Here is a 26,086-nt window from a genome sequence, read left to right on the forward strand (position 1 = left end):
GATTCCGCGCGGAGGGGGCCGCGTGCTCACCCGGGACCGACCCGGTGGCGCAAGCCGCGCCCCCGCCCCCCGCCGCGCCGCCCGGCGTCCCGCGGTTGCCCGGGGCAACGGGTCGGGGCGGTGCGGCGCATTGTGCAACCCCGGCGCTTGGGGTGCTCGGCCCGCGGGGCCCTGGGGGCGCGGCGCGGCGGCCGGCGCGGGGCGTGGGGCTGCGCGGGCGCGCGGGCGGCGGGGGGCGCCGGGAGCAGCTGCGGCGGCGTTGGCGCGGACGGCGGCGCGCGGGGGGCGCTGATCCCCGCGGGCCGGGGTCAGTGGCGCGCGCGCTGGGACCGAGGCCCGGGCTGCGGTCCGAGACGCGGGGGCGGGGGCCGGGGCTCCGGGCCATGGTGTCCACGGGGAGGAGTGGCCGCGCCGCCCCCCGCTCGGGGGTCACGCGGCCCCGCCCGGCGCGGGTTGTCGGGGTCACACAGACCCGCCCTGGCAATCAGAGGCCCCCCAAGTCATAAAGACTCGAGTCACAACCGGCCCTGGACCCCACCCCAGGTCTCCCTCGGACCCTCACTCCCGTTGGGCCTAGAGGCCCGCGCTTGGGGAGCAGAGGTGGAGATCATAGTCCCCAGGGTGGACACGCAGGGCTGGGGGGCTGCACACTGGCTGTCCCTTCCTGGGCTGTGGGGAATCGGGGTGGTCAGGACGGCTTCTCCATCCCGCAGAAGAACCTGAGGTGGCCTTGGTGTCCCCAGGTTCACTCGTGGGGGCCTGTGCCGTCACCCCACGTGTTCCAAGTGTGCCCAGTATCCCACGCCACCCAATCGCTCCACAGCCTTCTGTGTCCTCCTTCCTCCCGCCTTTATGGAGGGAGGGGGGAGTAGGAAAGACCCACCCATCCAATCAATGGTCTTTGCTGGCAGGGAATTTCTGAAACATCATCTTTTTTTGGTTTTAAAGCTTCTTTATTTTGCACTTAACTTCCCAGGATAACCCAAAAGTGAGGTTCTGCTCCCATTTTGCATGAGCTCTGGCCAACTCAGTGCCGGCAGGCAGTTCCCCTGAGTGGGGAGGGGTCTTTGTGCCCCTTCCCAGTCTTCACCACTCAAGCCACTAGGCTCTCAGGGGTCCCCCACCTCCACCTGGCCTCAGGGATTACATAAATCACGGACAAATTAAAAAGTGGCCCTTACCTCCACCAGCCCTCCTATACTTTCCTCTCAGTTCAAGCCCTGGACAAAGAGATCCCTAAGGGACTCAAAATAACATAGGCCACGTTTACATGTTAGCATTTATTCAGGAGTCATTAAACTGTATCAAACAAATGTAAATTGACAGAAAAAGAATCGTACATTTTTAAAACCCCATTTGTCTGGATTTCTCAAGCTCTATCTGAAATAAAGTGCAAGCCAGTACCAAGCCCTAGGTGCCTAATTCCAGCTCTAAGACTCAGACTTCTGGGACATCCAAGGAAATATCAGAGTGGCCTGTGCTGTCTCTGTGGCTCCCGTCCCAGGCTCCTGAGCAGATCCCCCTGCTGGCCTCCTTGCCTGGGAGCTGTAGGAAGGGCAGGTGACCTCGACTGCGGCTGGGGGGCCTGCATGTGTGCAGGAAAGAGCCATCTCCCCTGCTCTTGCTTATTTGGGGACATGGCCAAGGACAGCAGACAGGGGCTGGCTGGCTGAGGACAATGCCTCCTCGGCTGGCACTCTCCCCCTTTCCCATGTCTCTTCTGCCTTCTTCCCGACCCAACCTGCCGTGAATGCTGTGAAGACACCCTGGCAGCCAGTCACTCGTGCTGAGCAATGAGAAACCGGGGAGGATCCCTGAATCCCCCCCCCCCCACCAGGTCTATACCCAGTCAGCCCGCCAATCCTCACTAACAAGCTACAGGAAAGAGCAAACGTCAGCACCTTCCCGCACAACGCCGCTGAGCTCCTCACGTGAAGCAGACAGACACAACCACTTGCACGTGCAGCCTTGTGAATGCAGATACTGGCCCCAAGACAGTTCCTGAAACCATGAACGTTTCCATTTTCAGAAGGTGCTCCCCGCCCACTGGAGACTTACCAGTGCCCATGTCAACTGAGAAAAGCTAATCGTTCTTCCAGAAAATTCCAGGTATACTCAGGGGACAAGGAGACAGCACACAATTCTTGGCGGTGATTTTAACTGAAGCAAATGTTATCCTCACACCCAAACCGTCTTCGCTGTCTGGCAGGAGGGGCAGTGACAGATGGGAGAGACCCGTGGCCTGGGCTGGACCTCAGGTAAGTGAGGTCAGGAAATGGAGGGAGCCGGAGAATGCCCAGTGATGACCCCCATGAGGGTTCTGGGGGGCATCTGTCTCGCGTCTTGAGAATGGTAATGGGAGTGCCAGCAGAACCCATGAGAGGAGGTAGGGGGCCCAGCCCCACCTGCATCACCAAAGCCAACGAGACCCAGAAATGTGGCCCAAGTTTCTACCTTTGGCCCCACCCCAAAGAACACTGAGCTGTCACAGTGGCCAGGGTCACTCTTAGTGTGGGTGTTGACAAAAGGGCTCAGGAGCTGGGTACCACCCAGCACAAGTGCAGACAGCCCCTGCTGACCTGGGCTCTGCATACCACGCATGACACGGACAACACCGGCACCAGTGAGCGGGCAGGGTCCTTCTGGAACAGCTCGGTCTAAGACAGAGGGCAGAAGTTCGGGCACTGTGAGCGCCACACAGGCACAGCCGTGGGTGTGGGGGCTGCCTGCGACCACGGTCCTGCAGAGAAGGGGCTCCCCACACAGCTCTGCTCCGTGGTCAGAGACAGTGCTTGGCAGACACGTCTCCAGAGAGAAACGCCCGAGTCGTTAAGACCCACGTGGAGCCGTCCACAGCCCGGCTGTCGTCTGCTTAAGGTAAGTGCTCGACAAGAATGGGCCCGGGAAGCCAGCGAGGTGCAGGAGGAGCAGATGGGCGGCTGGCCGCACGTGCAAGGCCTGCCTAGGTGTCGGTGCCGGGAGGGTCTGGCTCCAGCACGAGCCCCTTCCTCACCCGAGAGCCCCACACCACGGTGTGTGCGGTGGCGCCTTGGGGGTGAGGAACTGAAAGACTCCTAAGCACAAAATGGTCAACACTTGCCTATTTAACAACTAAACTGCTAAAAGAAATGAAGACTCCACCTTGCAGCCTGGCCTGGACGAAGGTGAAGGGCAAGTTAGAAAGTGGTAGCTTCAAGACAACTAGCCAGGCAGGGGCCCTGCTCCTGCCTCGGTCTCCCCGCCCCACGGTCACTGGGCCATCTGCACCACGACGGCCCTCCACGCTTTCTCCTTGTCGAACTCCTTCAGGGGGCTTCTGGACACCTGTGGCCAAACAGGCAAAGTGTTATTTCTTCCGGGGGCCACCCGAGTGCAGGAGGCAGGTGGGAAAGCTCTGTTAACTCGAGAGCTTTTCTCAGCCTGTGAAAAAAGGACAGGAAACAGCCCTGGAGCCCCGAGGGGACACGGAGGTCCCCGTTCCTCCACCCTCCCACAGACCAGCCCCTCTGTCCCGGTCCCCGCAGAAACACAGCCTGGGCAGGGGTGGGCTGTGGGGGGGGGGGGGGCGGGGGGGCAGGCTGCCATGGGGTGAGCACCTGCCTGACAGCTGACGGGACGTGGCCTGCATCCCAGCATCGGGCAGAGCAAACAACTACATACAGGGGGTGCCCAAAACATACCCACAGATGGTGCCATCGATCTAAGGGACGGGTGCCCCCACACAGAAGGCCCCGGGTCCGGCCGTGCGTGTATGCAGGCACCATCGGGGGTGGGACACCCAGGGAAGGAGGGCACTTGAGGCAAAGGTGACCAAACACCTCCAGAAACAGGGAGGGCAGCTGCAGTCCCCAGAGCCTCTAGAACCTTCTGTTCTGGAACCCGGTGGGAGCACGCATTCACCAGACTTGGTGCCCCCACAAAGAACCAGGTGGGTCTCTCAAAGGGCCTGGGGGCCAAGCCATCCCCACAGGAGACCCAGCCTAACTGGTAAAAACAAGGAAATGACCCCATCTGCAGGTTTCAATGAAGGAAAGCGCAGGAGAGGATGAAGGCCAGGGTTGCTGAGGAAGAGCTGACGGCGGGGAACACAGGCACACTCGCACAAAGGCCCCGTGGTCGGTAGTACCAGGTGGGAGGAGGGTCTGGTCCACCCACGGCGTCCCTGGTGGACCCTGTGGCAGCCTCCCCAGTACACAGCGTAAACACCTCTGGGCCAGCAGCTCCTGGGGAGGAGACACTGGCCCCCTCAGCCCTCCAACTGTGGGGGGTGGGCAAGACCCGGTGGCCTGGAGACTGGCAGAGGGGCTTGCATGACCCTCCAGAGCCTGCCGGACAGAGGTCGCTGAGGCCACATCTATAGGGAGCTCAGTGGGCACCCCTTCCCATCAGAGCCGCGCCCCTGAGAGGGGCCAGAGAAGGAACTTCTGTGGCTTCTGTGGATCCTGGCCAGCTTCCACAGGAAGTTTGCAGGAGTAAAACTGAAGGCATTCAGTCTATACCGTTTTCAGGACTGGATCTGTGTTTAGGGCCACCCCACAAGGACGGGGAGATCACCGTGTTGAAGGCCACTCACCTCCCCTGCTGGGCGCTCCTGCTGGCCGGTCTGCGCAGCATCCCAGGCCGCGCCCAGCTTGAAGCTCACGCACTGGATGACGGTGCCAGTGTTGAGGCCGGCTTGCAGCAGCAGCTGCAGCATCAGAAGCAACCGCAGCACGTCGTAGGATTGCTGGTGGGAGACAAGGCGGGGAGCTCACGGCCCGCCCCGGGCCCGCCACCTGCACCGGAGACGCCACGCCCTCCAGCCCAGGCAGCCGTGCAGGCAGCTCCCGTCCTCCCACACACCCCCCTCCTCCCCAGGACCTTCCCAGAGCACTTGAGTGAGTCGGTGTGAATCGATTTCAGGTTTTCAGGTACGTACACTTCTGCTGATTTCAGGAACCTGAGCAGTAATCATTCTGTCTCGTGAGTGGGAGTCAAAGAAATCAATTCTGTAAGTTGTCATCCTGGGTTTAACAGATGCCATAAAAATGGCCCACAAGCAGCGGAGCCCTGTGGGCAGCCCGGGGGCTCACAGTCAAGTCTCCCACATCCTGTAACCACCACCAATAGAGCCGGTGACACAGAGGGTGTCCGTATGGGGTGAAGTGATCGGTTACGAGGGCTCTGAGCCGGAGACGGGGCCCCTGGGCACCGGTGCACAGACACCATCAGCAGATTCTCTTGGAGCTCAGGCTGGCAGCTGTTGGAGGAAAGGGGGCTGAGGAGTGCCTGGGGTCAGAGGGGGTGATGGGGGCGTGGGGGAGCCTTGGCGAGCAAAGGGTCCAGTGAGCACCCAGCCCTCCCAGGCGCAGGCATCCTTCGGCAGAGACACAAAGCAACCACGTGATAACACAAAACCCCCAGCTCCATACTGTGTCACTGTTGAGAGAGAGGGAGGGAGGGAGGGAACAGAAACACCTCTCCTCAAGCTAATGTAGAAGTTTAGCCACAAGCCCCATTTGAAAAAAAAAAAAAACAACAACACTGTTTCCTGGAGCCAGGGAAGTTGATTCTAAAACTTACATAAAAAACACGCAACAAAAGTGAGGTAACCCTGAAGAGCAGAGTGATCAGGAACTGGGCATCCAGCCCGCCAGCTGGCGAAGCCTGTTCGAAAGCCTGTTCGAAAATAATCAGGACAGGGCGGCACCAGACAGCAGATGTAGGAGAACGACAGGTGCAGACACAGACAGAAGCTTAACGTGCGATACGGGCAGCATCTCAGATGACCGAGGAAAACGATGGGTGTTTGAAGCCCCGAAGAGGAAAGGGGAGTTCCTTATGCTCCAGGATAAACTCCCACTGGACACACAAGTAGTCGTCTTTCTTTTTCTTTTTTAACGTTTATTTATTTTGAGACAGAGAGTGAGAGAGAGCAGGGGAGGGGCAGAGAGAGGGAGACAGACTCCCAAGTGGGCTCTGCACTGAGGCTCAATCCCGCAAACCGTGAGATCATGACCTGAGCCAAAATCAAGTAGTAGCCTTTCTAGTTGCGGCTTAAAATCCCAAAGCAACAAATGAGTATGTTGATAAATTTGACCACAAAGAACAAACAAACAAAAAACTTCCTCACGACAAAAATCACGAGTGGAACGAAAGCCAGCTGGCCCGTGGGAGCCACTATCCAAATCTTCTGTTATAGAGAAGACACCCAAATACTGGTGAAGCTCAAAGTCCACTAGACAGTGAGCAAAAGACAGGACAGAGCTTACTGGAGAAGAAATGCCAAAACCACCAGGCACAAAAGCCCAGAGTCTCGTGTCCAGACCAGAGACACGCACACTGCAGCCCCACCACGCACGCTGGCTCACCCACGTGACAACGCTGGGTGACAACACTCTGTGCTGGGCTGGTGCTCGTACCAGTGGTGGGACGGAAAATAGGGCCTTCCGTGAGGGGGACTCGTCACCATTTCCCCAGACCAGAGATGTGTCTGCCCTCTGGCCCAGCAACCCCTCTCCGAGCTCACTGTCCTAATGTCGCACCACACAGACTCCAAACCAGGCGTGGGCACTGAGTAATTCGTAACAACAGCAGAAACCGGGAGCAATCTGTCTCCACCCTTTGGGGACAGGCTGGGAAAACTGTGTGGCGTCACAATGTGCGTGTATAATTAAAGGACACAGAAAAGCTCCTGTCCTCGATGTGAACAATGCAAACAGAAAATATTGAAGTCGACCACGTATCAAATCAATACTACAAACACACGCAGAAAGGGGGCTATTTCTCTCCTGAGTGGGGTGAAAGCGAGCTGTAATCTCTCTCGGCAGGTGTGCTGCTGGTGGTAACATTGGTGGTGCAATTGTGACAATTTTTACATACAAGATAAAATAATACCTACCCTCAGTATTATCAGGAAACAAGATTTTGGAGTAAAAAGAATACTAACACAAAACAACAGAAGTTAACAACAACAACAAAAAATCCAGCGTGTAATTCTGAACTGGAAATACAATATAAACTCAGGATCTTGACGGAGGCTGAGAAGCAATGATGCCCCCGTATGAATGAGCACACGCAGCCCTCAGATCTTGAGGTCTATGTACGCCTCCCTCTGAGGGGCCTGCGTGGGTCTGGGGCGAGGCGGGATGAGGTGAGCCTGGGTCACCCCCCACGTCTGCAAGGAGAGGCTGACGGGTTACTGCAGGGAGCACCGGGCTGCAAGGTGCTCCCTCCGGCCACAGCTGGGCCAACATGAGCATCAGAGAATAATGACAGCAGCACTGTGCAGATAACAAAAACCCGTGAGTCCCTGGCGGTGCTCGGAAGGGAAGAGGGACAGGAGAGCTGGGCGTCTATCACCTCTCTTCACCCCTAGGTGTGACACAAGCGCTCAGGCCGGGGCCGGCCACCAGGGCCCACCAGGGCCGGCCCCGCACAAGGTGTCGGGACAAGGCACCCGCAGGTGTCTGGCTGACACAATAGCTGTCTCCCTCCTGTGAAAGCCCCACCCACCGCCACCACCAAGAACACTCTGCCGGCTGCCGCCCAACCAGGCGGGGGGTGACAGCACGTGCTCTTGACCTCACTCCCACTGGTGTCACAGGAAACAGATCCACAAGTGGGACCTTCTCCCAGACCACTGGCCAGGACTCCAAAGTATCAGGGCCACAGGTGGGGACTGTCTGGACTCGAGGGAGACTCGACGGCAAGTTGTGCCCCTCAGCGGGTCCTGCTCTGCGAGCTTCAGCCTATGAGGCACGTTCTTGGGACGGTCTGTGAACACTGAACGTGACATTGCATGATTTTGGGCCTCTCACATGCCTTGGTGGGATTGCGCGTGTGTAAGAGGCAGTCCTTCTAGAAAAGTTAAAGTATTTAAGGTAAAGGGTCCTGCTGTCCCACACCCGCCACTCACTTTCAGATGCTCCCGAGAAATGGTCCCACCCATCAGTATGAACACACATGTACACACAACACATAAAGCACTTAGAATCTTGGTGTTTACTGCGGTGTTCTTTCAACTTTTCTGTACATTGGAAATGGCCCACGAAAAACACCTGGGAGCAAATACCACGCATGCTGGTGACAACGTAAGGCATCTAAGAAACCAGCCTAGTGACGTGTGTCTGAGCCTGTGGAGACAATGAAGTGCTGAGAGACCCCAGCCAAGTTCTAGTTAGAGGCACACTGTATGTGCAAAGAGACCCAACTCTCCTCACGTTTATCTATAAACTTGTGATTCCAACGGAAATTCCAACAAGGTCTCTCGTACAACTGGATGAAGGATAGCTTCCAAAGTGACAACGGAAGGAAGGAGGGCTGAGAAAATCCAACAGCATCGTGAAGGAGGGGTGTCTAGGTGGGACGCAGGGCCGCCTGAGACCAGGCAGAATCGCCCGAAGTTAGAAGAAGAGGCAGCCTGCACGGAACAAGACTGCGTGGGCATCAGAGAAGGGAGTGCAGACACCTGGCTGCCCACGCAGAGAAGCAAATTAGACGTGGCCTCGTGCCACATGCAGAAGCAGCTGCATGCAGGTCAGATGCTCACGTGGGCCACCTGTCCCTCGGGACTCTCCTCCCACACAGCCTCTGGCAGCAACACCAGGTTCCCACAGGGTTCTGACAGAGCAACGCATACCTTGATGGCTGGCGGGTAGTCTTTGAAGATCTCCAGGATTCTCATGATGCTGAACGACAGGTACCCAGAGGCAGTGAACAGCAGCGGGGACGTGAGGCTGCAGATGGCAATCAGCACCTCCACCTGACGGGAAGGAGGTGAGAACGCGGGTCTGGCCGGCCCGAGGGGCCCGGGAGCCGCTGTCTGCATAGGCAGGGGTGGACGTCTGCCACAATGTGCAGGGAGGGTGGACGTGGCCCTGGGCTCAGCATGAGGCCCTCGCCAGGCTCTCTGCACTTGGTCACCATGAGCTCCACGCGTGGCCTGTGTCCCACCAGATCCCCTGCCTCGCGCACAACTAACCACTCTGTTCAAAGAGCAACACAAACGAACGGCCGGCCTTCCCGCTGCCCTAAACCCTGTTCTTTTAAAACCCCACCCACATCGGAGGACGATGCCTGGGTTGTCTCGGAGGCCGCACAGCCGCGTGCAGGTGCTGATAAAGCACGAACTCAGGTGTCACTGTCAAACAACAGACCTGGCAAGACTCAGGATGGGCCGGAAGGACCAGGTGTCGTCCTTCCTATGCTGAGTCACAGGACTCTCCTGACTTTCACACCAGATGCGCTCACTTCCAGCCCTCAGAGTGCCACACAGCCCTCGCCAGGCCGCCCCTGGCTCGGCACCCTCTCAGGCTCAGCCCTGCAGCCCTATCACCGTGGGGGAGAGCCCTGTCACATGGCAGCCCGGGAAGGGGTGAGCCAGGCCCTAGCAGTGCACAGCAGGTCCCTGGCACCTGGGGACAGGGCCTCACTTACCAGACACTTGCTTGGACACTCAGCTGTGACGTGACTGGCAATGGCGCTTGGAAAACACTAAGAGAAAACAAAACACAAAGATTTCAGAGGTGACAGTCAAGGAAGTTAATTCCAATCACGTGCTCCTGTTTCGAGGGGCACATCCTTGTGGCCAGTAGAGCTGAAGCCTGCCTTCCTGGCTAGGGGACTGGCAGGGCTGGAAAGGGCCGGGGGGAAGTGGGGTGGCCTCTCCGAGGCCTCATGTGCTCTGTTCCATGGCTGCAACGCACGTCTGCAAAGAAGCTGCAAGAGCCACACCAGGAGTGGCCTGGACGTCCCGGAATTGCTGCCTGTGACATTTTGCCACCTCGGCTGAGATCGGGGACACCTGCCCTGAGTATGCGTGCGTGTGCCTGCTGAAACTGAGGCCATTCTCCTGAACCATCTCAATTCAGCATCACACTGAGGAAATGTCATACGGATTATGTGTGTCACCTGTGTTCAGATTCTCCCAACTACCCCAGTAATGTCCTGTCGTAGGTGTTCTTTGTTCCTGGTTTAGGATGCAATCAGTGATCACAATGTGCTTATGAGTCCCCTTGACCAGGGAGACCTAGGTCATTGTCAGATGCAGAGGTCCTGAAGAGCACACAAGCTAGCTGCAGACGGGCATTAGCTGGGGCCAGTCTGGTGCTTCCTCGTCATCAGACTCAGGGAGCCCCAGGAGACATGGCTCCCCGCCAGGCCACCCACCACACTATGACCTAGCGGTTAGGTGGGCTCTTCGGTGGCTCTCCTCCACTGAGAGGGCCCTTTCCTCTTTATACTCAATAAACGTCTTTTTCCACTTATTTTAAGAAGCTTGACTTAGTTTCATGCCATTCCAGCAGAGAGGGAAGCATAGCAGGGCACGTCCTTCCCAAGGTGCCGAGTGCTGAGCCTATTAAACCCACTGAGCCCATGGGCCCAGGTGCATCCAAGGTCTAGTTACCTGGCCACACGCACAGCAAAGGAAATGACCACATGCTGGGTGGCAGCAGACTCCTCCCCTTCGTGGGAGTATCTCAGCACCCTGGACACTGGGGGGACATCTATACTTGTTCAGGAATCTGGCCTGAGGGTGAGTGGGACAGAGGCAGGCTTGAGGCCACGAGATCCCCGGCAGCAGCTAGAGGGCTGAGAGGGGAGCAGGCCAAGGATGGCGGGGAGAGCAGCACTTTGGAGGCCCTGGTGTGGGTGCGACAGATAAGCTCATTATGGACAGGGGTGTGGGCATGGCTGCAGGGGTGGGTGGGCCTGGCCCAGGGAGTCTGCTGCTCTAAGGAATGCGAGAGGTGAAGGTGTCCATGCGGGAACCTCCCCCCAGATTGGTGTTTCTATCAGGGCTCTATGGCTGTAAGCAGAGGAGGGGCTGCGGATGTGGAACAGCCACTCAGGAAGTGACTGGAGTGGTCCCAACAAACATGGCGGGGTGAGGGCACAAGGTTGCTTACCAGCCCCTGGACTGGCAGGAAACTGGCCCATGGGGAGGAGGGCAGGTGATACACACCCGCTTGTATACAGATACATACCAGGCCTAGGGAGGCTGCAGGGACAGGCTCTCGGCCAGGCCCCAAGCCCTGGACCCCCGCCTGGTCTACGTCCTTGGCCTCTCCACGGGACTGGGGCAGGTAGAGCTGTCTGACCCTCCCACCCCGGGGCAGAGAGGGAGGAGCATCTGCAGACAAAGGGCTAGGGAGGCCGGGTGTGGGGGAGACGGCCACAGCCTCTGTGGTGGATGTTCAGGCAAGTAGCTCTGCACTATAAGCTTTAGGGCAATATTGGGTCTCCGTCCTCAGTAACTCAAGGACATAATTCCAAGTGCTTCCACGTCACCTCAGAAGTTAAACATGCAGACGCGCCTTTTTCACAGCCTCACTCACTGGGGCAGGCACAGAGGCAAGCGCCCTGTAAGTCCCACCTGCGCACTGGCAGCGGGTGACCAGGTGCGTGACCCCATCCCACGGCCTCCTTGCCTGCTCTCTCTCCCCAGGCTCCAGTCCTTGGGGAGTACCTAGGGCTCGGCAAGGTTGGGCACGGGCACCCCCAGTGTTACTGAGCCCCAGGACGCAGCAGGAGTCCAGCCCCAGCACCCGACACGGGCTGCTGCGGCCCAGCCACGCCAGTCTCGGCCTTCCCGCAGCTGAATGCACATGTGGTCGGGACAAAGACCACCCTCTCGAGGCAGCATCAGGAAGAAGAGCATGTGGAGGAGCTGCATATGCTGTGTCTCAGTCGTTCATCCAGGATGACCCCGGACAGCAGGGTGGGACAAACCAGGCCCTTCCCGCAGGCATCACCATGTGACACAGTGACACTGCAAAATAGTCATGGGATGACGATGTCCGGAAGCACAGGGTGCAGGTGTTTGGGATGTGTCACTTGACTGTAGGATTTCAGGCACGCAGGGGTTGATTTGAACTGTTCCATGCAGATGGGAGGAGCCCACACCAGCCAAGGCCCCTACCCAAATGGGAGGCACTGGGTCAGATGCTCCACGGGCTGCGTTTCCGTTAAACGCTAAACGACATTAACTTGTGTAAACAAACTTAGTCGCTCATAAAATGATGAACGAGCCATATGTAACACAGTGACCCCATATATCAGGCACTTATCATGCACGCACGAAGCGTTGTGCTGGGAGTTTACCACAGCAGTATTTAACATAAAATAATAGCATAAATATATTACATTTTACAAAACACACATTGGGAAACATGTTATGTATTCTAGACCTGATGTAAAATAACGTAAAATAATCATTCTTCGTTCTTCAAGAAAAAGTAACATAAAAACATGAAACAATATCGATTCACATAAAAACAATTAACAGGGGTGCCTGGGTGGCTCAGTTGGTTGAGCATCTAACTTCAGCTCAGGTCATGATCTCACGGTCTGTGAGTTCAAGGCCGCATCGGGCTCTGTGCTGAGAGCTCTGAGCCTGGAGCCTGCTTCAGATTCTGTGTCCCTCTCTCGCTCTGCCCCTCCCCAGCTCATTCTCATTCTCTCAAAAATAAATAAACATTAAAAAAAAAAAAAGTTAAGCTTCTGACCCATTTTATCTTTGATTCTCAAATTCCTCCAATTGTGGGGCCAGCAAGGACCCTGGCGCGGCAGCCAAGAAGCGTCCTGCTTGGCCTGCCAGCAGCCACCTTCCACCCTCTTCTCTTCCAGCTGCTCCCTTGCCTGAAATCCACCAAAGCTGAGCTCCAAGACTGGCAGTGACTGTCTTGGGGACAGTAGCCAGGGCTCGGCCAGTGGCGGGGTGACCCGCGCACATATGAGGGCCACAAGGGTGTACTCACGGCCACTAAGATCCAAAAGAACGTCACGGAGAGGTGTGGTCCCGAGACAGCATCATCCACGTTCAGAGCGATGACCCCACCCAGGACGGCAGAGACGCCAGCAATCACCTCGATGACCTGGAGGGACAGAGCACATAGGCAGGGCCACGAGGCAGTGTCTCTCATGCTGCAGGTGGGCAGGGGGACATGAAGAGGATGTTCTAAAGAGCTCAGGGCAAAGTAGCCATAGGCCCTATGTTGAAATGTTGAGGATGATCTCTAAAAGAACACCAAAAAATGCGTAGCTCCCAACTCAAAATTACTGGAAAAGGAAAAAAGTGGGAGAAGAAAGGACGAAGCTCCCACCAATTCAAAGGAAGGCGGGAAAAGTAAGAGAAGGCATGGAAACTAGGAAACAGAAAGGTGGCAAAACGAAGTACAGACGTGGCAGTGCAGGCCACAGACTCACAGGTGAGGCCACCGAGAGGGTGACAGATGGGGGAAGGATGAGACGCAGTCCCATGCTGTGACAGCAGCATCCCGAACACAAGGACGAGACAAGCTGATAGTCAGGGCAGGAAGACACAGCCCGCCCGTGCTAACCAAAAGAGAGCTGTGCACTTGACCAGTCAACACAGACTTTATGGCAAAAGCCATCAGCAAGGGCAGATGTGCTAAGTAATCGTGAGAATAGGAAACAACTGTGAACTTGTACATGACAAAGCCCCCAAAAACCCATGGCAAACAGCTACGGAACCACACACAGAAATCACGAGCACTATGCTCAGAGCAGGGGGCTTAACACATCTTCCACAGTATTGGGACAAGTGAACTAAAGAAACAAGCTAGAAACACATAAAAGACTTGCAATACAGTTTACAAGAGAGGGCAGCCACATGATCTATCCTTCAAACCAGGACAATTCCGAGTGACAGGGTGACCTTAAGAATTCCTTGTGGATGGCAGATGTCACTCAGGACAGTGTGTCACCATGGACCTTTCCCAAATAAAATAAAATAAAATAAAATAAGAAGGAAAAATTTAAAGTTTATCTTACTGAATAGGATTTCAGGACCCGAGCAGGAAATGCCACTTCATACAAAATGTTGGTGCTATCTGACATGGAACCCTAAAGAGAGACAGACAAAATGTTTGGCCCGGTGACTTTACATGTGCTGTGGCAGGGGGGTGAGGGGGGGGGTGGGGAGGGAGAGGTGCACCCTCGCAGCCCACTGCCCAGGCTGTTGGCACTGGCTGGCCACGTCCAGGCTGTCACTTTGGCCGCGTTCTAAACTACTAGCGTGTGGGAGCCACTGGTGGCTCTTTAGACTTGAGATATTCCTTGCATGTGAAAACAGAATCAGCTGCTGTGACCCCAGTTTCCAAGGTGACACTTTTCGCAGACCTGGTCTCTCGACGGGAAATGATGGGGCACCAGTACTTGACCAGAATCACACCATGGGGAAGTTGTGTGGCATCTTCTACGTTGCCTTCCTGAGGCCATCGGCCTCATGAGACCCTGGCGGGCTGGGGCTGCATGCGGTGCCCTGGGGCAGCCTACCCTCGTGTGCATGGGTGAGTGTTCTGGGGGGCCTGCTGCATGCCCCATGCAGCGCAGGGCTGGACCCACCTTCTGCTTACAATACGCCTCGCTCGACCGTGCCGAGATGATCACCGTGGCTGCCATGAAAAGCTCCAACAGAAGGAGAAGAATCAGATTAAAATTTATCTGCCAAAAAAGAACACATAGGTCTGTAAGACTAGTTCTCTTCACTTTTCCTTCTGTAAATGTAGACAAAGGCTTAGACACCTGTTTAAAGTTCTGGGCATCTTTTTCTGTCAAAGGCCAGATGCTAGGCACAGGGGCCATACATCCCCTCTGACTCATGTGTGTCTGTTTTGTTTTGTTTAAACCACTCTTAGCTCAAGGGCTTGCTGTGGCCATTGAGCTGGAGGCTACTCACCCGATCTAAACCTTCCTTAGTGGTTTGCCCCCTGGGTGTTTGAGGACGTTTCGAAAACCAGCACACCTTTACATAGCCCTATGCATAACTGCCAAAAACTGAACAGGGCCTTAGAGGTGACAAAACTGTTCCATGTCTTAATTGTGTTGGCAATTAAAGGAATCCATCTCTGTATTCATAACCAATGAATAAAAAACTAAAAAAAGTAAATTTAACTATAGGATTTGCAAACCAGCCAATATGGAGCCCTGGCCCAGCACCCCCTCTGTGGGGCTCCCACACTCAGGGCCTCCCTCACCTGCCCCCACCACCCCGGGCAGGTGCCCGACAACTAGGGGATCCCTGGGGCCCAGGGACGTGATTCACACGAGCCAGTTCTAAACCTGCACCTGCCTCACCCACAGGAAAGGCTCCCTCTCTCGTTCCCATTCTGCCTCCTGACTGCCTGGTGCTTCCCCCTGTGGCCCCCAGCCTGGGCACGTCGTGCCCCCTCCCCTTGGGACCTGTGAGTGATGAGCTGTCTTTCCAACGGCAGTTGTCCCCTGATCTGTTGGCCTCCCCAGACCACAGTGATAATAAAACCTATGTTTAAAATCAAATGAAATTCATTATTTGATCTATAGAACTCTACCTGCAAAATTGAGAACAGAGAATCATCATTCTTTTATAGTACTTGGTGGAACACTAACAAAAACTGACCGTCTATCAGGCCACAAAACAAGCCTTGGTAAATTCCAAAGAACCTACACTACAGGTTGGGCATTCTGACTGTAACATAATCAGAAAAACCACCACCAATGGAAGACTGTGAAAGATAGTCCCGTATGTCTGTTTTATCAGGGTCCTGGTGAGAAAGAGAGGGACACCCAAGAGGAGGGGCTAGAGGAGATTTAATCAGAGGATAGCTCTCAAGTCTGGGCCAGGGTGAAGGGAAACCTGGAAGGGTAGTGGTGACTACTGAGGACAAGAGCAGTGAAGGAGTGGCCGAGAGAGAGGACCCAGCCTCCATCCAACTACACCCCCAAAAGGCTCAGAGCCAGGGGAAGGGACAGCCTAAGCACTCTCAAATGTCCCATCTGAATGAGTCTCTCATGGGCTGACCCCAAAGGAGGCCAGAAGGCAAAATGCTAGGGGAACCAGCCCACATATGCCACCTCCTGGACAGTCAGGGAGACAGTGGGTGGGAAGTAGGTTTGGAGGGACCAAAAGGGAAATCTGCAAACACGAAGGACCAAACAACGATGAAAATCCATGTCATGTCAAATCTGGGATGCACCTAAGCTGGAGCTGAGAGACGGGGCCAGAGGCACCCCCGCTGGGCTGGGCTTTCAGCTCATGACAGGTATAGCACACTGACCGACCCACTGACCGACCGACCAAGGAGCAGCCCCAAAAACACAGGGAGCAAGGACATGACAGACACCAGGAAAGAAAATGGCAACCAGAAACAAACCAAAGGAGGTTCCACAAGAGCTAGTTCTTGGAAAAGAATGAGATACAATAAAGACACAAATTAAATTCGGGGGGGGGGGAGGGGTGGGGGGGAGAGAAGGAAAGAACTAAAAACGGAGCACATTTAAAATAGGGGGCTATTGGGGCACCTGGGTGGCTCAGTCGGTTAAGCGTCCGACTTCGGCTCAGGTCATGATCTCGCGGTCTGTGAGTTCGAGCCCCGCATCGGGCTCTGTGCTGACAGCTCAGAGCCTGGAGCCTGTTTTGGATTCTGTGACTCCCTCTCTCTGACCCTTCCCCGTTCATGCTCTGTCTCTATCTCAAAAATAAATAAACGTTAAAAAAATAAAATAAAATAGGGAGCTATATCACTATCTACTACGTGCCAGTAATTTTGAAAAACTGGATGATATTGGAGAAACTTTTAATAAAATAGAAAATCTGACACAAGACAACACAGAACACATCGATACTAATAATGAAGCCCTCCCTCAGCAGCAGCTCTGGGTGGAGAGGACTTCACAGGCAAGTTCTACCCAACTTTCAAGAAGCAGTTCATTCTATCAAGTCGTTCTGAAACACAAGAAATCAGTGCTGCTTCGCTTACTTTATGAGGCCAGTGTAGCCTTGACTCTAAAACCAGATGAAGGAAATCTAGGCCCATTTCACCCAGGAGATGCAGAAAACCTGAACACAATACCAGCTAGTCACCCTGTCAAGACTATCTAAAATAATACTGTTGTGTTTGAGTAAGGTTTATTCCAGGAAAGAAAGGCTCAACACCAGAAAAATCTGTCAATCTAATAAAGTGAGGAAAGGTCATCTTAACATATGCAAAAACAAACTATTAAAATTCAACACATAATTGTATTTTTAAAATGAAAATCTCATGACAAACCAGGACTTGAAGAGAACATTTTTAACTTGGCAAAAGTTATATATCAAGAACTTAACAGAGACTCTTTCGATGCAACTCATTTAAAGTCAGGAATAAGACAGAGACGCCCCACTGGTTCCCACTGCGGTGGGAACCCTGCCACAGCTACAGAGAAAGAGAAAGATGGCAGGACTGAAGTGGAAGTTCGCACGGTCATTGTTTGCGGAGGATGTAATCACCTGCACAGAAGAACCAATACAAAACTATGAAGAATAAGAGAGTTCAGCAAGGTTTCCAAACACAAAATCTACTGACAAAATGCCCTTTTTATTTAAAAACTGGTACAGTCTGAATAGGTTTGTACTTAAGTGAATATATAGCAGCAACGTCAATCTCCTGGTTTTCACATATTCTGATTATGTAAGATGCTGTCATTTGGGGAAGCTGGGTGAAGGGCACACAGGAACTCTCTGTATTTGTGCAAATTATTGAGTCTTAAAATATTGCAAAATAAAAAATTAAATCAATACCCTCTCTCTGCATTCTGATAATTCATCTGAAAACATAACTTAAAAAATAAGCACCATTCATACTGGCAACAAAATCTGTAAATGATCTAGGGATTACTTAACCAAGAATAAACAGAACATTAAGACCCTAATACAGGACACAGAAGATGATTTGAGTGAGTACAGACCATCTATGCTCCTGGGTAGAATGATTTAACATAACGAAGATGTCAAGTTTCACAAAATTACTATATCAACTTAAAATCATCATAGCATAATCCCAGGTGCAGCTGTCGAGGAACTCAATAAACCTATTCTAAAACCTATTTAAAGTCAGAGAGGCCAGCTGTGAAGGGGGGGGGGGGGGGGCGGTGTGTGGCTCTCCCACAGGACATTAAGGCCTGCCCAGGGCATCCTCATAAAAAGCATGGTGTTGCCCAGTAACAGACAAACTGGTGACAAACAGTGGCAAGATCACTTCTGCGTGGGAATTTGACACAGTGTGTGTGTGGGGGGAAGCAAGTTCTGTGACTCAAGGAGAGAAAGACAACCTCCATCTTCAGATGAGCCGATGTTAAGGGCAGGCAACTAGCAGCAAAGGAAGCTAGGAGACAAAAGCAGAGGAAGGGGTGCTCAGAAGCATCAGTGATGAGAAAACATGAAGGGAAGTAACAAGCAGCTCCCGCTGTAGTCATCTGACTGGACACAGTAGAAAATCAGTGACACCAAACGTAGGGAAGGTTTGGGCCCTGAGAAGCCTGCGCACGCAGTGAGGGTGAGAACAGGGCCCCGTTCTTGAACAAGTGAGTCCAGGGAGACGGCACCTCTTGGTATATGAGACCCCTGCAGACACGTGTCTGCACCTGCTCCTGGCAGTGGGGCATCAGAGGTGACCCTCTGGATCTACCCCTAAAGAATGCTGGGTAGATGGGGGAACCCACAGTGGATGTGGCACAGTGTTAACGGTGAGCAGCCTCACCGTGAGCTGGATGGACCCCCAAGTGCAGGCAGAACGGCAGGAACAGATAAGCTCCCCCGTGTACATCGTGTGGGGGAGGAGGGCTCCCCTGCATACATCGTGTGGGGAAGCTGGGTGGAGGCTGAAGATCCAGGGCCCGGCACGAGCAGGGAGAAGGGGTGTGGGAGCCACAGTCCCAAGTGTCCCATCCTATGTATGGTTTTCTATTTCCCCATGTGTACGTGCGCACGCGCCCCCAGACACCGGTGGTTCGGACGTTGGAGTCACGCGTCCTTAGTGCCACAAACAGCACTTTCAGCGCTGTGTGGCTTGACCTTCACGTGACAGGAACTATCTGAGGGCCTGGTTACCCATGGATTCTGGCACAGTGGCCTGGGCAGGGTGGGGACTGGAGTTCTAGCTTCAGGAGAGGTGGCGCTGTGGCCACGGCCACACTTGAGGAGAAGGCCTGGTGGCATGCGGCTTCACCCACCTTTCAGCATTTATTTACCTGTTTGCGGTCTTCGGGGGCACTGCCCTAGGCAACGTGCACATTCGACTGTGTGTTCTGGTTTGGGGTTTTTGCCACGATGCCCAGTGCTGCTAGGAGCCACACTTTCTGGCCGAGCATGCAAGTGTTACCTCCAAGGCCTGCACTGTCGGGGGTGTGTACACGGAGTCACAGCGCGTGTGCTTCTTCGGAACGTACCTGCAGATGCGGGACTGTTTCCAAAGGGTGTAAAAGCTGCCCCAGACGGGAGGCAAGCACCTGGGGCTTCTGCCCATCTGATGTTTGAAATGGCAACTCTTTACGGTTTTCATTTACCTCCTCTTGATTATAGTGAGGCTGAGAGTCACTCCAGCTGCCTGGCGGCACTGGGCTTTCCTCCTCGGCGAGTGCCCGAGGCAGCCCGGTGCCCTAGATCTGCAGCGGGAGCTCCCCACACACCCTGGGACAGGTCCTCCTTCCAGCGTGTGCCCCTGCGTCTCCCCTGGCTAGGCTCCAACACGAGGGCGCAGTACCACTATGCTGCAAGTCCAGGACTATGGTTGGTGCACGCGGGGTGGCTTCAGGCTAGCCTGGTCCAGGAGGGCTCCCCTGCCTTCCTGGACCGCTGTTTAGTAACCCCTGGCTATGGGCTGAGTTCCCAGCCTGCTGTCAAGGGGCTGCCTTCCCTGGCCCTTGGTCACTAAACGTGTCGGGTCCTGCTGACAGGTGCTATTGCTCTGGACCCACTGAGAGGCGCCCTCACCGGCCCTCGGCTGGGACTTTAACGAAGTCCTGGCTTAATGAAGGTTTAATGAAGAAGTACCGGTTCTCAGTAAGGCTTCATGATTTTCTACAAAACAGCCTCACAAAACTTTTGCTTCATTTATTCCCAGGAACTTCACAGGCTTGTCTCTATAAAATAATGTCTGTATTTAAATTACATTTCCAAAGTCTTCTGTTGCTAGCACAATTGTTTTACTCTGATTTTCACACCTTGCAACCTTGCTACACGTGCTCAATTCTAAGGTGGAGTCAGTGGGAACCCTCTTCTGCAGACAACGTCAGTGTGAGTGTCCCTTCCGGGTCCACGTGTGTTCATGTTTCTGCCTTACAGGCCTGGCTGAGACTTCCTCGGGCCCCCCATCCTTTTCCTGATCTTGAAAATAGTGAGTTCAACATTTCCCACAAAACAGAGGCTTTTTTTTTTTTTTTTTTTTTTTTTGAGGTATCTCTGATGAGTCTTTGTTTCTTAGGAAACTAGAATTCTCTTCTGGCATCATAGTCTAAATGGTAAGGTTTTTCCGTTTTTCTTAGTGGTTCATAAAGTAACCGTGTAACTTCCAATCAACAGCATCACAGATTTGATGAAATACGTTGCCAAAGAGGCATTAGAAATACTATCAATAAATCCATCTGCTGTAGTCAATGCAAGAATCAAATACAGACAATTCTCAAAAGCATAAATTAAATTCTCAGAATTTGTTAGACTCCAGAGCTATGACACACATGTACTGTGTCAACCCAATGACAGCACTGTCTCAGGCCCAGACTCAGTGGGACCAGAACCCCTGGTATCTGCATCAGCAGGAAGACATGTCCAGGAGAAAACAGGAAAACGTTTGGGACCCACGGCACTACCCAGTGACTCACGTCTATTGCTGAGGGGTTCACAACCAGTTTGCATCCAAACCAGATTAAACATGTAGTGGTGATGGCAAACGTGGACACAAACAGGATCTGAAAGTTGGGGATCTGAAAAAAAACAGGGGTTCACTATTTTTTGCATAACTAAAATAAAGGTATCACTGAATCAAATTCTAGGTAATTAAAAACCCCAAGATTACGACACATACACATAAGGATTAGCCAGGGAGGGTCCCTTGCAGCCCCTCAGTGGCAGGAGGCAGGGTATTCCAGGAAGCCCTGCAGTGGGGGGCACAAGGGCTACGGGCAGTGGAGGCACATCCCAGCATGCACACGCGCACAGGTGCCCCTCAGCCCTGCAGGTGGCCTGGGCCTGCCTCCTGGGTCCACAGACTGCTGGTGCATTCTGCCATCCGAGGCTCTTCCATGGCCCAAAGCCACACTGCTGCCCCCACATCTGCAGAGACCGCACAGAAAGCCGGACTCACCGCATTGATGTTTCTCCTTGAAACGGCAAAGCTCACAATTGCTGAGGGAAGGCACTGAAAAGAAATCAGAGCTCCGTGAGCCGGGGGCGAATCACCTAGACATCTGTACTTGCACTGCAAGGCTTAAGCTTCCAGAACGACCCAAGACATGCCAGCCAAACAAGTGCCACCAGTCAACTGGGCACAGGAGTGCTGGCAATGGTGAAAGGTCCCGTGACTTTCAAAATGACTTATTCTGGAAAATGTTTTTCTGAAGAGATGAAAGAGACAGATAGTGAAACCTATTCTCACTAAATGTACTTAGACGTCGAACTGTCACCTCTACCAATTGCACAAGAGCAGACTTCATCTTACCTCAAGAATTACCCCAAAGGGAAAAACATCTACATGTGAAGAATGTGGAAACAGGGGTCTCAGAGTCTTTAGGAGGCTTGATCCCCACAGAAGTAAAGAAAGAGGCAAGAGTGAAGGTGTCAGGGCAGTGGGGAGGTGAAGGGAAGGGCATCAGCTCGGGCCTTGTGGGCCATGCCAGGTGTTGCCCCTGTGGGTGACACAACCCCTGCAGACCCCGCAGTGAGCACAGCACAAGCCATGGAAACGGATCCCAGAGACTGCAGGACGCAGAGCATAAGTTGGATGAGGGGGTCCCAGGGACTAGGCTTCCAAGAGCGGAGGGGAAGCTGGTGGGACCATGTGACCTGCTTCCCTAGCCTGTCCCTTCTGAAGGTAAAGGGCACCACCAAGGACTTGGCTGAGATACCCATCCCAGGTCAGTGTTGCCCTGGAGCATGGGGGTCAGAAATCACTGTGACCCCCCCCCCCAAAGGAGGACTGCTCCAGTAGTGACAAGGGACCACCTAGAAGGTTCCAGAGAGAACAGTAGGAAATGGGTCAAATTTCTGCAAGGACTTTTGTACTAAGAGGGCAGAAGCCAGGTTCCCTGCCAGCCCACAAGACAGCCCGAAGCGACACGCAGCTGTAAGTTAGAAATCAAAGTGCTGTTTCTTGCGTGGGACTCTATGGAGTGACATTCAGACTTGCTACATCAATCATTTTCAAAAGTAACAAATCTCATTTAAAACTAAAGTCAGATAAGGACATTTTTTTTTAATTTTTTAAACGTTTTTATTTATTTTTGAGACAGAGAGAGACAGAGCATGAGCAGGGGAGGGGCAGAGAGAGAGGGAGACACAGACTTCAAAGCTGGCTCCAGGCTCTGAGCCGTCAGCACAGAGCCCGACACTGGGCTCGAGCTCATGGAGTGTGAGATCATGACCTGAGCCGAAGTCAGATGCTTAACCGACTGAGCCACCCAGGTGCCCCAGATGAGGACATTCTTAATGAGGAGTAAGGGACAGCCAACTAGTAAATTTTGGAGCAAAGAAACTCAGAACCTCAAATTTCGGTACTAAAAGATGCAACTAAGGAACGATGCTTACCGATCCTGCAGCACAACGTAAGTAATCCATTTCAGAAGGAAACACATTTCCCAGATAAAGCGAAAACCCCGAAGTCACAAGCAGACAGCTCTGCAAAATAGGAGCACAATTCAGGTTATAACACAGGCACATTGGAAAATCAGACAGCGAAACAACTAGTCTTCTGACTGCCTCCTGGGTCAAACTCAACAGTTTGTACAATGCCAACTTTGATGCCTGGCTCCCGCCAGACCTGACTCCTCCCCGAAGAATGGCCATGGCCCACTCTTCCCTCCAGCACCAGACTAAGGGCCTCAACATTTATTTGGGGGAGAGAGGGAGAGGTCTCTGGTGAAATTTAAAGCAAAAAATGGCACTTCTCCCCAGGACACACCCTTACCCCAATACGTACAATTTCAGGGGGTTTAGGATAACCCCCCCACACTCAGGGCCAGCCTCGGGGGCTGGCAAACAGCCCCACCCCATGCTCTCTGCAAAGCTAATGCAAGTGGACAGCTGGAAAATGCTCAAGTCAGGGGCTGCAGGCCCAAGAGACACCCAGGCCTCAGGTCACGTCTGAGAGATAGAAACTCACTACAGAGGCTGAGGCTGTGGGGCAGGGGTCAGTGTTAAACGACTCAGACAAAGGGTCTGGACTGGGGGGAAGTCATGAATGCCCCACTGTGACGGGAGCACTGGGACACAAGGGCCTGGGGAGCCAAGGAGACCATGGGACACACCTAAGTGAGGAGGAGAGGAGCAAGATTAAGTACCCTGGCTACAGGCAGCTGTGGGCAGCGCACAGAGTCCAGAGCCCTGGGACTGCGAGGAGGCTGAGCAGCTGTGTGATGTCAGCCCCAGGAACAAGGACGAGGAACTTCCTCTGCACCCCAGGCAGATGGGGGTTCCAGTCTCAGTAGGACAGGGTCACAGCTCAGGGAGAGGGTGGGCAGGACCACTGGGGGTGCTGCAGGCTGGCCTGGGGAAGCCCAGTGAGGGGCGAGGTCCCCACCAGGATCTTGGCTCTCAGCCTGGGTCGCACAGGAGACCTGGGGTCCTGCCTAAAGAGAGGTGCATCCAATGGTCCAACCCCAGGCAAGCCTGCACTCAGGCTGAAATGACCCCTTCAGTGGTCAAGTGGACACCCAAGCATGTCTGAAGGCAAATGTCCTGACACCAGGTCTGCCCCCAGCTCTCTGCTGACCCTGTCCGTCCAGCCCCTGGGCTTTCTCCTGCTCCATGGCCCTGACTTCCCATCCTGGGACACTGACCCACTGTTCAGTCTGCCAGAGGTCTGCCCTAAGAGCACAGCCCCTCCTCCCATCTTTGCAGGGCAACTCCAGACCATGGCACCCAAAACAGAAGACACCTCGTGGTGGATGGTGAAGAGCTACTCACCCCCATCAACACAGAGAGAACCCATGTCTTGTGATTGAAGCATGGAGGCAGCCTTGTCGACAGCTGAAGGTCGTTGGGCTTGGCGTCTGAGGTGTAGCTCCCGGCCTCCGGCCTTCCCCGCTCCAGGGTGGGCATCCGGTCATAACTGAGCTCCTCCCTGCACTGCTCATCCCGTGCCATGGTGCTCAGGGGACAGAAGCCACACAACAGATGCACTTGGAGCTCTGGAGTCACCTCTGCTGCCGCTTATTTACCAGTAACAAAATTATCATTTATTTTCAACAACTGAATAAACAACTCTAATTAAAGCACGCTGTTTCCAGCAAAAGAAACACCACCCATACTAAGATGCTACAACTTTGAAGTAAAAATTAGCACCGAAGTTTATAAGTAAGTAAAACCACTTTCCCAGTAAAACAACCCTGAACGGTCTGGATTCAGGGTGGAATTTTAGATTTTAAGTGCCTCACTGTTCTGGGCTCTCCAGAACATTTCAAGCTTCACGCTCATTAGCAGCTTCACTTACGAGTTCCATGACGTGCTGGTTATCAAAGAACATTAAATTGCTCAAGGTGAGATCACAAAATACACACACACACTTAGCGATTTAACGTGGGCACGCTTACCTCCGGTGGTTTCTGGCGTTGGGAGTGCTGGTCTCTGGGTGAGGGGCCGTTACCAAGTCATCCTGCCCAGGGCTTCCAGCAAGAACTATTCACAAATGGAACAAAAGCCCAGCAAAACTGCACTTAAGCCAGGGGAAGGAGTGCCGCTTCCTGAATTTCAATGAGATGAAGAGAGTGACCCTGGAAAGTTCCGCGGTGGTTGTGTAACTGCTGGCTCAGAGCACTGCTCTGTGCCGTCTCAACTCTGCCAAAAATTAAGGGGTCCCTCAGTTCCACTGATGGCAGCTGGGTCACACACAGGTGCCATGGCAGGCATCTCACAGGAAAGAAGTGTACCTAAGAGTAGCACAACCAGAAGCACCCAGTCCGGGCAGGGTGGAGTGCTGGGTGTCCGTTTCTGAAACACCTTACTAACCAAACACCTTGTCATACACCCTTCAAAGCAGCTTTCTTCCATCGATGCTCTGAGATCATAGAGGAAGACCTTCTTCACGAGGTCACATGCACATTTGCAGGTTTAACATGGCTGGCGTGGCCCTTGAACTGCTTGGAATTCTGACTCATTGGTTCCCGTGGGCAGCCCTAGCAGTCCTGCTGTGCCTTTTATTTCTGCTGAAGAAAAAGGACGGGAGTATGCTTCGCCCAGAGACACTGGCGCCCTGACAGTTACAGCGACAGTTTCTTTGTTGACATGGGAGCCATAAAGTAGCTCGAATCAAAGCATTCTGAAAAACCAGCTCCTCAAACTGCAAATCCACATAAAGCTTCAGCAAAGGCATTGGTTTTGAATAATGGGATGCTCTGTTGTCTTAGCTTTTCCATCAAGCAAAGAATAGAGTTTTCACAAACTATAACCCGGGAAGTTAAGAAGGGATTTTGAACCGATTGAAAAACCTCCCAAACTTCTTTACGGACTCCCTTTTAAATGATAACTGAATTAGTAGGAATTGGTGCGGCGAGATTGAACCCTTGGTGTTTCTTCTTGTTTGAAGAAAACGTCAAGCAAATTTCACCATTTCTGTGCCTTTCCAAGGTTGTTCTACTCCTAAGAAATGCAAGCTGCCTTGAATCAGAAATTGTGGAGCAAACTCCTCAAGGCCCTGGAGTCCTAGTCACTTGAGAAATGCTTCCTCGTTTCCATTGGCAATACCAACGTTCAGAACAAATCCTGTGTTTCCACGGTATCTTCACATACACTACTGTTCCTAAAACGTCTTTCCTCCTTTTCCTGCCTCCTCAGATCCTACTCATGTTTCAACGTTTCCCTTGTCCTTCAATGAATGCTTACAGAAGGAACAGAGCAGTCCACAGTCCCTCCCGCCTGGAGTTTACATTCTAATGGCCGGACAGAAGCACACAAGATAAGTAGTGTGCTTTATGGCGGGGGAGGGAAGGAATGGGGGTTGCTGCTTGGGGGAGTCAGGGCAGGCCTCACTGAGGAGGCATCTGAGCAAAGACATGCAGAAGGCAAAGAGGGGAGTCTCGCAGAGAGCTGGAGCAAGGGTGCCACGGATGCAAAGGTCCTGAGGTGACCAGGCTGGAG

At 53.5% G+C, this 26,086-nt stretch overlaps 1 protein-coding gene and 1 long non-coding RNA gene across 3 annotated transcripts; one reads left to right on the top strand and one right to left on the bottom strand.

Annotated features, from left to right (window-relative positions):
- Positions 1–1,265: 1,265 nt before the first annotated feature.
- MLC1 (modulator of VRAC current 1) lies at positions 1,266–25,340 on the bottom strand. Of its 2 annotated transcripts, none has more exons than XM_053894852.1 (12): positions 24,544–25,340; positions 23,918–24,162; positions 22,541–22,630; positions 21,102–21,155; positions 20,620–20,721; positions 14,350–14,448; positions 13,777–13,848; positions 12,741–12,857; positions 9,418–9,474; positions 8,621–8,743; positions 4,574–4,726; positions 1,266–3,420 (listed from the first exon to the last, which is right to left on the bottom strand). In XM_053894852.1, exons 2-12 carry the CDS (start codon positions 24,095–24,097, stop codon positions 3,250–3,252), a joined length of 1,218 nt encoding a protein of 405 aa, XP_053750827.1. In that variant the 5' UTR covers positions 24,098–24,162; positions 24,544–25,340; the 3' UTR covers positions 1,266–3,249. The 2 variants fall into 2 exon arrangements, with proteins under 2 accessions (XP_053750827.1, XP_019302823.2); XM_019447278.2 differs by having other exon boundaries at positions 1,266–3,324; positions 24,544–25,005.
- Positions 4,849–8,627, top strand: LOC109265761 (uncharacterized). Its single transcript, XR_008419456.1, has 3 exons — positions 4,849–4,990; positions 5,541–5,813; positions 6,187–8,627. It is a non-coding gene; the product is annotated as an uncharacterized LOC109265761 (long non-coding RNA).
- Positions 25,341–26,086: the final 746 nt, after the last annotated feature.

This window comes from Panthera pardus, unplaced genomic scaffold (assembly GCF_024362965.1).
Source record: "Panthera pardus isolate Hobbes unplaced genomic scaffold, ASM2436296v1 HiC_scaffold_6, whole genome shotgun sequence".
Lineage (NCBI taxonomy): Eukaryota > Metazoa > Chordata > Mammalia > Carnivora > Felidae > Panthera > Panthera pardus.